Source organism: Fistularia commersonii, chromosome 30 (assembly GCF_037954325.1).
Source record: "Fistularia commersonii isolate RoL2024-O1a breed Wild chromosome 30, RoL_Fcom_v1.0, whole genome shotgun sequence".
NCBI lineage: Eukaryota > Metazoa > Chordata > Actinopteri > Syngnathiformes > Fistulariidae > Fistularia > Fistularia commersonii.
The window spans coordinates 6,374,359-6,389,174 of record NC_141313.1 but is presented as its reverse complement, the minus strand read 5'-3'; the positions used below and the strand labels follow the sequence as shown (position 1 = coordinate 6,389,174).

At 36.6% G+C, this 14,816-nt stretch overlaps 1 protein-coding gene across 1 annotated transcript; it reads left to right on the top strand.

The window, feature by feature from the left end:
- The first annotated feature begins 6,270 nt into the window (after positions 1-6,270).
- azin1b (antizyme inhibitor 1b) lies at positions 6,271-13,046 on the top strand. The gene is made up of 11 exons (XM_086178274.1): positions 6,271-6,440; positions 7,207-7,350; positions 7,664-7,862; positions 8,725-8,898; positions 9,132-9,304; positions 9,395-9,608; positions 9,799-9,873; positions 10,094-10,259; positions 10,529-10,638; positions 10,994-11,211; positions 11,561-13,046. Exons 3-11 carry the CDS (start codon positions 7,761-7,763, stop codon positions 11,634-11,636), a joined length of 1,308 nt encoding a protein of 435 aa, XP_086034400.1. The 5' UTR covers positions 6,271-6,440; positions 7,207-7,350; positions 7,664-7,760; the 3' UTR covers positions 11,637-13,046.
- The last annotated feature ends 1,770 nt before the right edge of the window (positions 13,047-14,816 follow it).

Here is a 14,816-nt window from a genome sequence, read left to right as displayed (position 1 = left end):
TACATTTTCAGAATGTGTATGGACTTGGTTTGCACTATTTAAGACTTACAGTAAATCCACATTAGTTGTCCCACATCACAATTCATAAATGACCTTCATAAAACTTTTGAAAAATGCAGAATTCCTTATGTATTCAAGACTGATCATGTGCTCCAGTTTTCATGTAAGTTTGTCATGTAAATTTAAATCTATCCGTAGGTGGAAGGGCCTTTAGAGATACTATATAAATAATAACAGACCTTATGGCATCGGTCATCGAGTGCTTCACACAAGGTAACACACATAACAACTTCATAACAAACAGATTACATTTAATCATTCATGATGTTCCTTTGGACTTTGTTGTTTGTTTGATTTTACCAAGGTTGTCTGGACAATCTGGTTGTCTTCCTTTTCCTTCCTACTTCCTATTTCTGTTTTCAGTGTCAGTCTATTCTTCTCCGCTCAGCGTCCTCTCTTTATCTACCCACTCTGAAACACTGCTTCAAGTATGCAATACAAAGTAATACATTTTTAGAATTACATTTAGATTTGTATGTAAAAAGTAACATGATATTCTTCAGTATTAACATTTGAGTTACTCATTACATAGTGCTGTCATTACTTGTGTTACCCTTTCTTTACGGGGGGCTAAAGAGCTCATAGTTAATCTTTTATTTTGGGCCTTTTCATTTGTACCATTCAACAATAGAAACATTTTTTAAGATACAGTTCCAAAATGTATGCATAAATACTTGATTATAGAATTAAAGTTAAACATTTTTTTATATAGATTTCAGATCCAAAACCAATGGACATTTTGAGTTTTTCTGAGTGTAATTTACAAGTTCTTCTCTCGCCTGCGTAGTTTAAGATAAGATAAGACAATACTTTATTGATCCCATAGGGGAAATTCGTTTGTCACAGCACCTTTACAACAACATTAATATTGTTACATCTCCTATACTTGTTGTCACTGCATTTTCTTAAACATATACCTCAGCTGATTTTTCCACAACTTTCTTGTCTGCTTTGTGTCATCACCTCATTAAAAACCGCATAAAAATTAGCAGAAGATAACCAAAAATAGGCGACAATTACCAGAAGAAAAACAACAAATAATTTCTAAGAATTCGCCATAAATAATCTTCTTTTAAGTGATATAATAATGGTTACATAAATTACATGAAAAAGAATTTCAGGAAATTAGAATAAACTTATTTTGTAAATATGATAAAATGTAGAATTATATACATAGTCCCATACAGTTATCTAAAAGTCTAACTTGTTTCCGAGAAAGTGAAATTGACCTCTTTTATTTTGACGAAGTTTTTTTTCACCACACTTTCTTCAAGGACTTTTCTCTAAACAGCAACATAAAGTTCAAACTGCGTCTATGGCCTCTAACTATTGTAAATGAAACATGCCCAGAGAGAAAGAATATCTGCTATGAATAAAAGCAATTGAACCGAAGTTTGATGGTCAAAGGCCAGAGATTGTTGAACATTGAACAGATTAATAAAACCCTAAAGGCAAGCTCTGGCTGTGATTTGGAGTTTTATATAAATATACTGTATATACAACTTGACATAAATTTACTGAACTTATGTCTGCCTGGTGCACCACTTACAATGAAAAGAGTTTTGTTTGTGAACTTTTTGGCAATTACTTGTTTGCATTTTAGATTTGTGAATTTATCGTGGCAATTAAGGATTGATTATCTATGCTGCTGTTTGTTTCCATCCTCCACTTCTGGCTGCACATTCCATTTCCTCTCTGGAGACAGTGAAGGCATTGAGGCAAATTAAGCTGAACTGAAGGCAGAAAAGTTTGCTTTATTTTTGTCCTCCTGAACCCTGACATGACCCATAAAGCACGTTTAGACTGTACACGTTCTTGGTATGAGATACTCAAAGACAAAGTACTGGATTTGAAAATAAAAAAGTTACACGGTACCTTTAAATAAAATATATTCATACATAACCAGAATTATTCAAACAAAACTTAAGAGTTGATACGATTATCTGTTTGTTGTCTGACTGTCTTGCCCTTTAGCTTGTTTACAGCGTTATTGCTTTACGCTTTAATACAGTAAGTGCATTGCAAACAAACCTGAAAATCACAGGGTCAACTTCAGGAGCCTCCCATACAGTTGACCCATAAAACAATATATATACCATCAGCTTTTGGCATATGAGAAGTTATTCAAACGTTCATTTCAAACGTTTGTTTGTCTTGGGGTTTTTTCAAGGTTCTGGGTTACGTTATTGCCATTATACACTTCCAAATGAAACGAGGTTTGTCCGCAGGACCAGCAGCCCACCATGCAGTAATCTTAAACGCAAACGTAAGAATGATAAAATAAGTGAGCATAACAAATATCCCTGGCTTAATTTCTCTCAATAACAAAAAATAAAAACAATAAATAAATAAACTGGGATTGAATAAAACAACAGAAATAACAGAACTGTGAAAAAGCTAAATAAATTAATATGCCTAATGTATAATTCATAGCTGGAACAAAGTTGGGTTTCAAAAGTGGGAAAATAATGTGAATTTATGATTTTTAAACATCAGTTTCATGAAGGGGGCCTTTGGTAACAGGAGCAAAGTATTTATTGACGCTGCATAAAAACTAAACTTCACCAAGCTGATGTTGTGAACCCAAAATAAAAATGTTGCTTGTTATGGATTTTTTAAATCTGAAATATGAAAAGAACCTGGCATTTAAATAGTTCTGTCGCAAAAGATTCATGAATATTTGGAATTATTTGGGCCAAAGTTGTTTAAAGGGTGACATAAAAAAAAAAAAAAAAAATTCATTTTATGATTTAATCATTGTCCATTTTTAAAATGGTTGAACACATACAAGATGTAATTGAATTAAAACAAAAAAAGTTGATTTATAACAAACATAAGAATTGTAAATCACTGAAAATGAAGGATTCATTTTCCTTTTGTTTATTGCATTTACACAAAACCATTTTGTAACCAGACTCGCATTTAAGTGGGTGACATTATGAAAATGAGGAAACATAAGTCATTATTTACAGTAACGACATATGAAAATAATCTGTGATCAATAACTAATATTAATTTATATCAAGTTAGACTGTATCAATATTTCAGGAAGGGGATCATTCCTGCCCACAAGGAATACAAATGTAACAATTTCTAAAGGTGCTTATATAGATTCATTTCTTAAGTCATTGATTCTGATGTTTGTTTTCTCCCGACTATCAATATGATTTCACATCATATACCTAAAAATGAGACTCAAATGCTACATATCCTACGAATGCATTGGTGACACAGATGTGACCCCGAACGTGTCGGATTGCTAGAGAAGATACAAACAAATGTAGCGTTGGAAGAAGCTGTCATGCAGTTTGCCATCCTTTGACACAGAAGTCATATGATTTAGGGGGCTGTAGGCAAAGACTTGGTGCTTGTCGTTCCTGTCATTCAGCACTGAACTCCTGACTGGGATGTTTGAAAGAAAATTATCTGGTGAAACCATTTTTCCCCTCTGTCAAATTAAATTACACAAATTATTACACTTGAACTAAATCTGTAATTGGGTATGACAAATGCTTAGAGGACTAATCAAAAATATCCTGTTGAAAACCTCAGATTCCATAATAGGCAAACCATGAATGAAAAAAGGCAACCTGGAAGCTTGTGTCACAATTGTCTTTTGTATTTTCTTTATATACACCTTATTTCATTCAGCTGGTGGTGGAAAACTTCCATTCATATACTAACTTTTCTGAGAAATTTGTGTGAACAATGATAAAGATAGAAACTTTTGTAATTGTCCCTCGATGTTTGACCCTAGGACATTCTCAACCTTGTGACTTCCCTGGCTTTGAGGCCTGTTTTTCTTGGTCACAAATATTTCTGAAAAATAATGAGGGGTGAAAGATCTAATTAAATAGACCATGTTTAACCAAAAACAAGTGTCCTTGACGCATATCGAAAATAAAGCCTTCCATAATTCGTATCCAACTAATAGGCAAAGAAAGGGGGAAAATACAATGATAACAAAAAACAAACATATTATTTAAAAAAAATGCAGATTTATGTGGATGAGAAAATCACAGTTATAGAATAGTTATTATGACCAATATTATTAGAATGAAAATGAATTGCATTTGCTATATTTCAGCCTTATACATATACACGTATTAGATATTAGATATACTTATATTTATTTCGAAGTGACGTCGCCATTAGTTTTTTAGCATTAATGCCTTTAGCATTAAATACAATGCGATAATTTTTTTTCTTGGTTTGTTTTAATTAGTTCTCAATTTATATATATTACTTCAAAAAAAAAAATGAGGATCGTCCAACTTGCTGGTCAGTGGCTCAAAACCAGTTTAGCAGCGTTTCAATTGTCATTATTTCAGGCACATTGTTAATGTTTGTAGATGAACGGGTACAATGTTTTCCTTTTGCAACATTATGAAATGCACACGTCTGGCTGCTAAAAAATGACTGTGTTTTTCTCAGTTTGATACTTTTTCTTTTCAAAGAAATGTAGGCAATCATTTACTACAATGTCAAAGTCTTTCCTGCAGCATCATACAATTACTGGTTTCACTAGCACATGAATCCTGGTGTATTTTTGAATTTTAGAGGTCACTTTCTCAGTTTTTTTTTCTCTATGTGGAAAGAATGGCAAAGTTACTCTAAATAAACATGATCTACAAAAATACCTATTTCAGCACATCTAATTTAACTTTTGCGTCACAATTTAACTCGGGTCGCTGAAGAAAAAGGACATTTTCTTTTGTGAGAAAGTAACTAAGAGCTGCCACACTGACAAGACATCTGTAATTCTGGCGCATTACTGTTCAGATAATGACAACAGAGACAAGGTGAATAGGTGCTGGTTTGAAAAACGCGATCGGAGCTTTGAGAAACTGTTCTGAGAAACAAGACAAAGCATATATGGAAAATTACTTTGAAACTAGTGGTAGCTTCTCAAAGAAAAGGACAGAAATATGAGTTGAAGTTTTTTGATAGGTCTAAAAATATTTGTTATTCAGTTTGGGGAGCTTTCCTTTGGGCTAATTTCTGATTTGGTTAGATCCTTGATCATTTGAGCAGTTACAAATATTAAATCATATCAGATGTTTAGGGTGGAAAATCGCACTTTGGTGACACTGTTAAAAGTAGCTTAACATCTGAAACGTGAGCCTGATGAGATCCACACCCCACTCTCATTTTTAAGAGGTCAGAATCATGAATGCTAGAAATTCATTCTCTGACAATGGATTGTAAGCTGTTACGTAAAGCACCACCCATACGCTGACACACACCTGGACCCATTCATGTCTATATCTTTCAATCTTAAGAAATAACTGTTAATTGTGTAAAATTATGAATAAGGCTGTAATTTTTAGAAATAAATAATCCCCCAATCGAATAAATCACCAAATCAATTTTTTCTTGCTTTTAAAGTTTGTTTTATGAATAAATTAATGAAAAAGGGGTTTGAGGATTGCGTGTCAAATGACTGTGGTACGTTCTGTACACCATTTATTACATCAATATATATCTTAACGTTCATTTCAATATCTTATTCAAACATGGTATTTCTTTTGTCAAGTACTTTGAGATTACTTGGATTACTTGCATAACAAGAGCGATTGAAGGAAATTATGACTATTTCTTCAACCAATATTGTTTTGCTGTTTCTGTATACAGCTGTACATACTTTTCAATGTGTCATAATAAACTGTAAAATCAAGAAATTGATTGTACAAAATAGTAAAGTATGGTGGAAAATGTAATATATACGTGTGTATACCATTTATATGCGGGCATTACAGAATTTATATAAGTAATATGCATAGAAATTATCAAGATATGTGTCTTTTTTTAACTTATCAAGTTAAGAACGTTTCTAAAAATTTGTACCCACGTGGCTAGCCAGCAACATGCTCTCCAGAACCGTCTTCCGTGGCTAAGGAGTTCAGACGGTCCGTCTTTCATACACACGGGTAACACAAGAAGGTGCAAGTGGATTGTCCTAAACCTGAAAAATCTGCAGGTCTTGCACTGAATAACCGAATGCGATGGCCATCTATGGAAAGTTTATGGTTATGTAACTTAAATAAACACGACAGACCTGCTCCGGCCACTACGATACTCGGAAATACATATTTGGTACAGGCTCACAAATCTAGAAAGCTCATTGGTGGAAATTATCGTCAAGCCCCGCCCCCGTCTGTTGATGACCTTTTCCTACTTCCCTTGCGCTCGGCACCGAGTTAGTTCCCCGCCCACCAGCCGAGAGAGGAGACGATACAAGGCTACCGCTCGTTCCTTAGCTATAAGCATATGGCAAAAACCGCCGCCTTTCTTTCTTATATGGTTGTGCCCACCACTCTTTAAAAATTCCGCCGAAAAAGAGAAGACGATTTTCCAAAACATTCTGGCCGTTATCTCACGTAAGTACAGCGTTATAATCGCGCTGGATTCCTTGGATTCAGCGGGCGGACGTAACATGGCGGTCTTTCTGCCTTCTTGCCACACATGATAGACCGATTCATTATATTCAGCAGTGTTTGTAACGTTTTCAAACTAAGTGTTGCGACACGAATGATTCCCTCGACGTTTTAAGCGGACCTACGGTTGGTAATCGCTGTATGTGATTCATGTTAATGTCTGTGATTTGTATTTTTTAGTAACGGTCCGGTGTTAGCATGAGCTCGTACCGCGGTGTGCTCGGCAGCCAGCTCAACAACACAGCGACTCCCTCCTTACCGAAGATCGCCAGTAGATCTTCTATTCCCACCATTATGGTTGGACCAAGATGCGGTTTCAGCCGGTGTTAAAAGACGCGTTTATGTCGCTCGCCGCAATTAAGTCCTAACGTTTTGGGCTTTTCCTTGGTGACGCATTGAGATTGTAATCTCATTTGTCAAGTTGACACTTTGCATCACCAGTGCGCATGCGCATTATTTGTAGAGCAATTTTCCGACTTTACTCATTTCACAAGCCACGAATTTTTTTTGTCTTAATATCGATATATTGGTTAACAAAATACCTCAAAAACAACATGTAAAAATTAGAATACGATACATTTGAACTTGCTGCTGAAAGAATTGAAATTGCAAGTTTTGACACGGTCGCCCAAGTCTTGATTGTCTTTGCAATGAATACTTGTTTTTACTTTATAATTCTTATTCATCGTGCTTTGTGTATGTCCTGCAGGGCTCCCCTGTCTCTGCACAGGTGTATGAGCGCTACCCAGAGGACCTAGGGGCGGCTCTTTACCGGGAGCACTTTGACTTCAACGCTGAGCCGCCTTGGGATCCTAGCTGATAGTGGGACAGGTCCTTCTCCTGACTTGTCCATGTGAGTATCTTCACTCGCACACAGTTGTGCACACTTGGAGCAAAGTCCAGAATTGCTATGTTGTCAGTAGACTTTGTTATTCAAGATATTTTGTATGTAAACATAGGTTGTTATCAGCTCGCATGGGTGATTCATTACAAATAGAAGTTAAGTGAAGTGTCTTAAGTTTACATGTAATCTTCTTACATATAAATAGGTTTGGAAAAAATCTCAGAGCAACTCAGACATATGCATATTTCATTTTTCTCCTAAGCTTTCTGCAAATGTTAATTCTACTGATAAAATCTTATTTTATTCTCCTTTCTCTTTCTAGTTTGTTGCATACCGGCAGGACCCCATTGGCTCAGTCGTGACCTCTTGACTTGCTCTCCTGTTATTTATGATTTTTGGCTCAGTGGAATACGGTTGAGATGAAAGGACTCGCTGACAAGCCAAGCTATATTGTCGAACTTTTGGGGTGTGGAGTAACCCTTGAAGATGTCGTTGATGAGCATATCTGCGAACAGACCCTGGTCAGTTTATCTCATAGGCTTTCTTTTTGGTATCTTGAGTTTGCTTTGAACAACATTCCAGAATGCTTTGTATCTCTTCCATAACACTGTTGATCGTAACTTTTCCTCTTGATTTAAAATACTCACAGATTTTGACGACAGTAAAATGTCCGATTGAAATGTCTGTAAACTAAGAACCTATTTTTCTCTTAATGGGAAGAGCATTTTTTGGCACCTGGTAACTCAACTCGTGTGGCCTCGCTGCTTTTAGAGGCTGAGTCTTTTGTGCCAAAGCCTGGGTTCAAATAAGGGATGGTTGTGGAGCAAAATTTAATATAATAAGTATTCAATAAATTGTTTCTCCTTGGCAATATGAGAAATTGAATTACAATTCCATTTTAACACAAGTTTTGACATTTCCTGCATGCTGGAGTCGTTTTGAAGTAATTCTTTTCCAAGGGTTTGCTGCTTTTTTAAAAGTGAATATTTACACGTTGTTGATGTCCTGTTCTTTTGAGTTTTTTTACATCTTCATAGAAACAATGCTGACACTAAAGTTGCTTATCACAATTTTATATTTTAAAATGAGGAATTTGATACCCATTGAATTACATTTTATGTATTGATCTATGGCCCAGCTCAAGTTCACTACTCTGTTGGGTTTTCTTATATCTGCACTGTCATTATTGAAATAATGCAGAAATTAATATATTGCATATGTTGGAATTAAAATTTTGTAAGAATATCTTAACTTTAACATCTTTGTTTTTTTTTTCCTAAAGCCAGTGCTATATTTCCACTCATTTAGTTTTTTAATTTTGTTCTCATTTTAAACCTTTCAGTTGCTTAACCAATTCCTTCATGTACCACATTATATTCCCAGGTGGAGAAAAGTGCGTTTGTGGTGGGTAACCTTGGTGCCCTGATGCGGCAGCACACATGCTGGCAGAGCATTGTTCCCCGTCTGCAGCCCTACTACCCAGTCAAGTGCAATAGCAGTCCAGTAGTTATTGAGGTGCTGGCCTCCCTGGGCCTGGGCTTTATCTGCAACAACAAAGTAAGCTTTCAAAATGACTGAAAAAAATATATTGCTTTGGCTTATTTTCTTCACCTCTACTGATGAAAGTTCTTGAGTTTTATAGATAGTTACATTAAATGCACTCAATGGATTACCGTTAAGCTGGAGAATATTATCCCATCAAATTGTGCAACACACTCCGCCTGTTTCGATGAGGCTTCTGGACTTGGTTGTGTCAAAGAATCTAATACATGTGTTTTCTCTCCTGAAAGGCTGAAGTGCGTCTGGTCCTGGAACATGGCGTGCTTCCTGAAAACATTATCTTGTCGGGTGTCTGCAAGCAGGTGGCGCATATCAAGGATGCTGCTAAGAACAACATTCAGCACCTTGTTTGCGAGAATGAAGCCGAGTTATCAAAGATTTCCCGCCTCCATCCCAGTGCAAAGTAAGTGGATACATGATATGAATGCATGTGTGCCAGAAAAAAAAACAGGAATATACTTACTATCGCAAATAAAAAATATTTTTCTTCCAGGTTGCTGCTTCAGTTGACCACTGAGGCTCATGCAGCAGAGACTAGCATGGCCTTTGGCTCCTCTCTGAAGAGCTGTCGGCACCTCCTTGAGGCAGCAAAGGGACTGGGACTCGAGGTTGTGGGTGTGACGTTCCACATCCCTAGCTCTTGCCATGACCTCCAACAGGCCTACACTCATGCACTCTCAGATGCTCGTTGTGTATTTGATATGGGGGTGAGTAGTGTTGATTAGAGGAGTTTTGTATTTCAAGATTTTGTAATTTTATCAGAGAATGTTTGTCTGTTCAATTAAGAGTGATTTTTTTTTTCCCTAATGTGTTTTTAATTGTGTGTCCCCGCTATTATCAATGCACACAGGACACCATTTTGTAAATATATAAATACTCTAATTCTGTTCTTTCTAGGTGGACCTGGGCTTTAACATGAACATCCTAGACCTAGGTGGTGGATTCACTGGGTCAGACTTTCAACTCAAACAGGTAATCATTTGTCATCACTTGATGAAGGCTCAAGTTAGGTCTAAGAAGGAAATGTACTCTCTTTTAACACACTAGAGCCCACTGTTTTAGCTTACATGATTTTTGACTCTTAACGTTTGGTGGGAACTCAAAACGGTTCTAGAAATAATAACTTTGCATCATGTGCATTTTTTTTTCTGTGTTACATGTTTTCATACTTGCTGGGTGTTTTTATTTGAAGGTTGAGTCTGCAATCAGGCCACTGCTAGATGCTTATTTCCCTCCACTGTCTGGGGTGCAAGTGTTGGCTCAACCAGGCAGCTTCTATGTAGCCTCTGCATTCAGCCTGGCTGTCAGTGTGATCGCCAAGGAGGTGTTGACCCATCACTGGGAAAGTATTGCTCAAGGTAATGTGTTAAATTTCCACAGATGTTCTAATTGTCTCCTCTTTTCTGATTAAATTTTAAAATGTTTTCTTCTGTAACTATGACTTTGCGTAACTGGGAAAATGTATTTTATGAAGTTTTGTGTGTGTGAGTGTGTCTGCGTGTACGTCTACATAGGCTCTGTTGCATTATCATTACCTAAACCATGACATGTCATATATTGCCCTGCTCTAGCTCGAGGGATAATACATGCTCTATTTTTCTGAAAATGTCACTCAATGTATTCACAGGTGAAAACAACGAGGGCACAGAGTTCCTGTACCACATGAATGAGGGAGTTTATGGCCCATTCGGTGTCAAGCTCCTGGGAAACACTATCGCTGCCCCATCAGTGCACAAGGTTTGTAGGCCTCATCCCTTAGAGAACTATGTACTATCCGAGGTGAAAGAAGCGTATCACGGCAACTGTTTAAGTGAGTTTAATCATTACAAGTACTTGGGGAAGAATTAAAGTTGCTTTAGATTTCCCTCTTTATGGCTGGTTCAAAGGACTTGGATGATTTCTGCTTCAGGTCGCTAGTTACCATTTCGTTGTATTTATGTGCCCTTTACAAGTCACCATAAAAAAATGAACACAAATTTTGTTCTACACCATACCTTGTTGAACAAACTGCCTAATAATGCGTTTGTTAGAAAGCGTTTGTTAGTCAGAGAAAAGTCAGATGTTGCATGTTAATGATATCTCTTCTATTCAGCACGGGTTGTACACTGAGGAGGCAGTATATCCCAGCAGTCTTTGGGGCCCGTCATTGGACCAGCTGGACCTGGTGGTGGAGCGCTGCCTGCTTCCAGAGCTCAGTGTGGGAGACTGGCTGCTTTTCTCTAACATGGGAGCCTGTGGCCTTGAGGGGTTCAGTTGCCTCTCTAGCTCCCCCCAGCTGCCGGTCTACTACACTGTCTCTCCATCTGATTGGTGAGTATTGAGCAAGTCAGGGCCGGGCAGTATAGAACAATTAATATCAGCACCATTTAAATGTTACACTTCACCACTGATCTGCTCTATTAAATCTATAATTTTAGCATTGTTCCAGAAGGTTCTGATGTTTTACCAAATTAATGGGTGGACAATTCACTCATGGCATTTCTTTCTCGACCTACTCAAAGTTAAAACACTGAGATATTTATTTAATAATTGAATTACATCTATATAATGCCCCACCCTTGTTGCTGTGTTAAATAACTGCTGATCCATCACCTACAGTATGTATTCTAACCTACATCAGTTCAGCAGAAACTGATCTGGTACTTGGTGTTGTCCACAGGTATGAAATGCAGGAGGCCGGTGTGGTACTGGACAGTGCCATGAAGACCATCTCCATGGTCCAGTACAGTGTGTAACTCCTCTCTGCCCCTGTACAGATACTTCTCAGCCTCTGCTTTCACCATGTGAGATGAGGGGTTTGGTATTTGGGACAAGGGGCTAAATGTGGTCAACATTCCAGCCCCCTTGGAAATCGTAGTGTCCAATTTTTCAGGAATTTTGACAGTTGCTCTAAATTATGTAAGGAATATAAACCTTTCAAAAGTCTACCTATGGACTTGAAAAAATTTCACCGAAACAAAACTCCAACCCCAGCTTAAATGATATTATGCAACAAAATGGATGACTCTTTGGAGATAGGACCCCCCTCCCAATCATGTTGGGGCGGTTTGTCCTGAATCAAATTCAGTTTACAAAATGTTCAATTGATTTTAAATCTTGCTCTCTATTGATTGCTTATTGACAGTTGTGCAAATCCTGTCCGTTCAACACCAGTACTTTTTTTTTTGTAGATTACTTTTGAAGTATTTAAGGAATCAATGCTTTGTGGATTCTGTACTTCAGACCTCCCACTCAGCATAGATTGAAAAGAAATTATGACTATGATGTAACCTATTTCTTGATTGCAGTTCACCTCAATGCTATTGTATTTATTGGTTTCAGTTCTGACTGGGGCATTTTGAAAGCTCCACCTTTTAAGTGTGCTTTGCCATGCTGTCTCCCAACTAACAGTGTTTTCCTCATAAGATATTTTGTTTTGTTGTTCTTTTTTTTTTTTGTTTGTTTTTTTTTGTCTTTTTTTTAATGCTACAAAGATTAAATGTGCGGCAATTACCATTTGTGACCTCAATGGTTTCCATTTACTCCAGAGGCATGAAACAATTGCTGTGGATTTTTGTCCACATTGAACTGCGAAGATACATTAAAACCGCTGCGGTCCTGGCCTCTTTTAGTGAGAGTCTATTCTCATTGAAAATGCACAAAATCTTATGGAGGTTAAAAAGTACTGTGACATTTTAATAAGCAGTCCTGGAGCTTTGGATACTCATATTAGTGTGTCCCTGCCAAGGTATTGGTCTTTGTCCTCCCAGGATCTGGAAAAAAACAGCAAATGAGCCATTTCTCGAGAACAGTCAAACATAAATGTTCTTTATGTTGTGGTTTAAGACCTATGTCCGTATCTCAAGTTGAAAACAAACTTATTGTACACAGACATTTTTGAGGCCCTGTTGGGAAGAAATAACATGGCTAACTTTTGAAGGTATGAGAGACATAATGCACAGTCTCCTGTACAGCTAAATGTTAATATAGGTGACCTGACTTTACCTGCAGTTTTTAAAGAATCCTGCCCATGTGTTCCAAATGACTAATGTATTAATTACTTGCTGTCTGAAGCACTAATGGACCATAGCCTGTTTTTGACTGTAAATTGTGCTTGTTAAAGTAATGAAAGTGATTAATTTAATACATTTCTGACTGAAATCATCTATCTACTGTACGTGTGGTCTTTGTATTTGGAGGTGAACAGCTTTGTTGTTCAAGCCAGTACATGAACAAATGGGATTTTTGTTGTAATTTCTATACTATTTTGTGTTGAAATATATTTTTAAAAAATAGATTTAATTTGAAAAATATTATGATTTAATAATTAATTAACTAATTAATATAACCACTGAATTAAAGTAAAACAAACTCAATTCTTCTAAAGCAGACAATAAAAAAAAAAATTCAATGCGATAATGATAAAAAATACTCTTTCTAAATGAATATAATCTAGGGCATTTCAGAACAAACCCATTTTATAGCTTTGAAAAATCACGGCACCTAATTAAAATAAGTCTTATTTTGAGTGTCACATTGCACCGCAGTATCATCTTAATAAACACTATATAAATCTGATTCAATGGCACAATGATTTTCCGATTATCCTTTACTCACAAAATAAGCTGGTAATTCCTTGCTAGCTTTTGGGTACGTTAGTTGATTTTCAAGAAACTTCTCACTTTTCCTTAATTTTAACACTTGAAGGAATTTAATATTCATTTTCAGTGATTTCAGGTAATATCGTATATAACTTTATGTAACTGAAGAGCTTTTGTATCATCTTTCTAGGATACTATACTAGTTTCAGCCATACACTTGCATTTGTAAGTGATTTTTGTTAACCTCTTTCTAAAAATAAGTATCATTTCTTTGGGGAGGAGGCCCATTCAAACAGCACACATTTTCCATTGTCCCTGTTTAAATTATATTCTTTGCAACTGAAAGAATTACTTTATATATTACTATGCTTATTTATGAGGTCATAGAAAAAAAAACTCCCACATGGTTCAGGCGAAGAAGCCCCCACAGCTGTGGTGTAAGAACATTATTTACTCTGAAATCATACATTTTTTTTACTAATATAGTTTTAAAACTGTAAAACGCTGTTTCAGTTATGTAATACAATAATTTTGATGAAAAGCCTTTGGAGTGTTATTGAGGCTACATGCTGCATGTATACATATTTGTTGATTGCAGCCCATCGCACTTGAGCATTAAACAAATTCAGTGATCCTGGGCATTAAACAAATATGATATAGTAAATCAATTTATGTATTATTCTGTTTTATGCTGTATGATGAACTGTAATCATTTTGATAGGAAAGATTACAGCACTTAAACCAGTCTCTACTGCATTCATCTTCCAGGTCAGAGGCCCAAGGCAGTCGATCACGATGCAGCATTTAATTTGTTGAATGAGCTCTTGCGCTGTGTAATTGTAGTGAAATGTAGCAGCCTCTGTGGTTTACACAACTAGGACTATTTAAAATTCAGCAGATAAAGACAGGTGCAGGCAAACATTTTAGATCTGGATGCCAGGTTGTGCTGGCAAAAGAGAAAGCAAAATATTACAGTGTGTGCGTTCCTTGAGTGTCTCCCTAAACAAAACAACCCGCTGCCATTGCTATTTTACTGTCAGTAGGGCCTTTGCTTGATTGATTATGCTGGGTTTTCCATAATTGGCGATTTACTTTTGTCATGTATTGCTGAAGATAAAAAAAAACGTTGCATACTAGAAGCCTCAGGATCATTGGAATATCAAAGCAAGATGAACATGTCTGATGTGGGCATCAGGAAGTGAACACAAAATCATTGATGTCTTCTGCAGACATCTGTAACCTCTCAGCATTTTTATAGATGCGAGGATACCGACTCATGTTTGCCAAATTGCTCCAGCTGAGTAAGAAGTGATGACTGCATGGTATTTAGAGTCC

What these genes read in the sequence shown, in the direction of transcription:
- azin1b (XM_086178274.1), top strand. Translation starts at nt 7,761, where the DNA reads ATGAAAGGACTCGCTGACAAGCCAAGCTATATTGTCGAACTTTTGGGG. An exon ending in ATATCTGCGAACAGACCCTG is followed by an intron (nt 7,863 to 8,724) that starts GTCAGTTTATCT and finishes TTATATTCCCAG; the next exon opens with GTGGAGAAAAGTGCGTTTGT. An exon ending in CGCCTCCATCCCAGTGCAAA is followed by an intron (nt 9,305 to 9,394) that starts GTAAGTGGATAC and finishes TTTTTCTTCCAG; the next exon opens with GTTGCTGCTTCAGTTGACCA.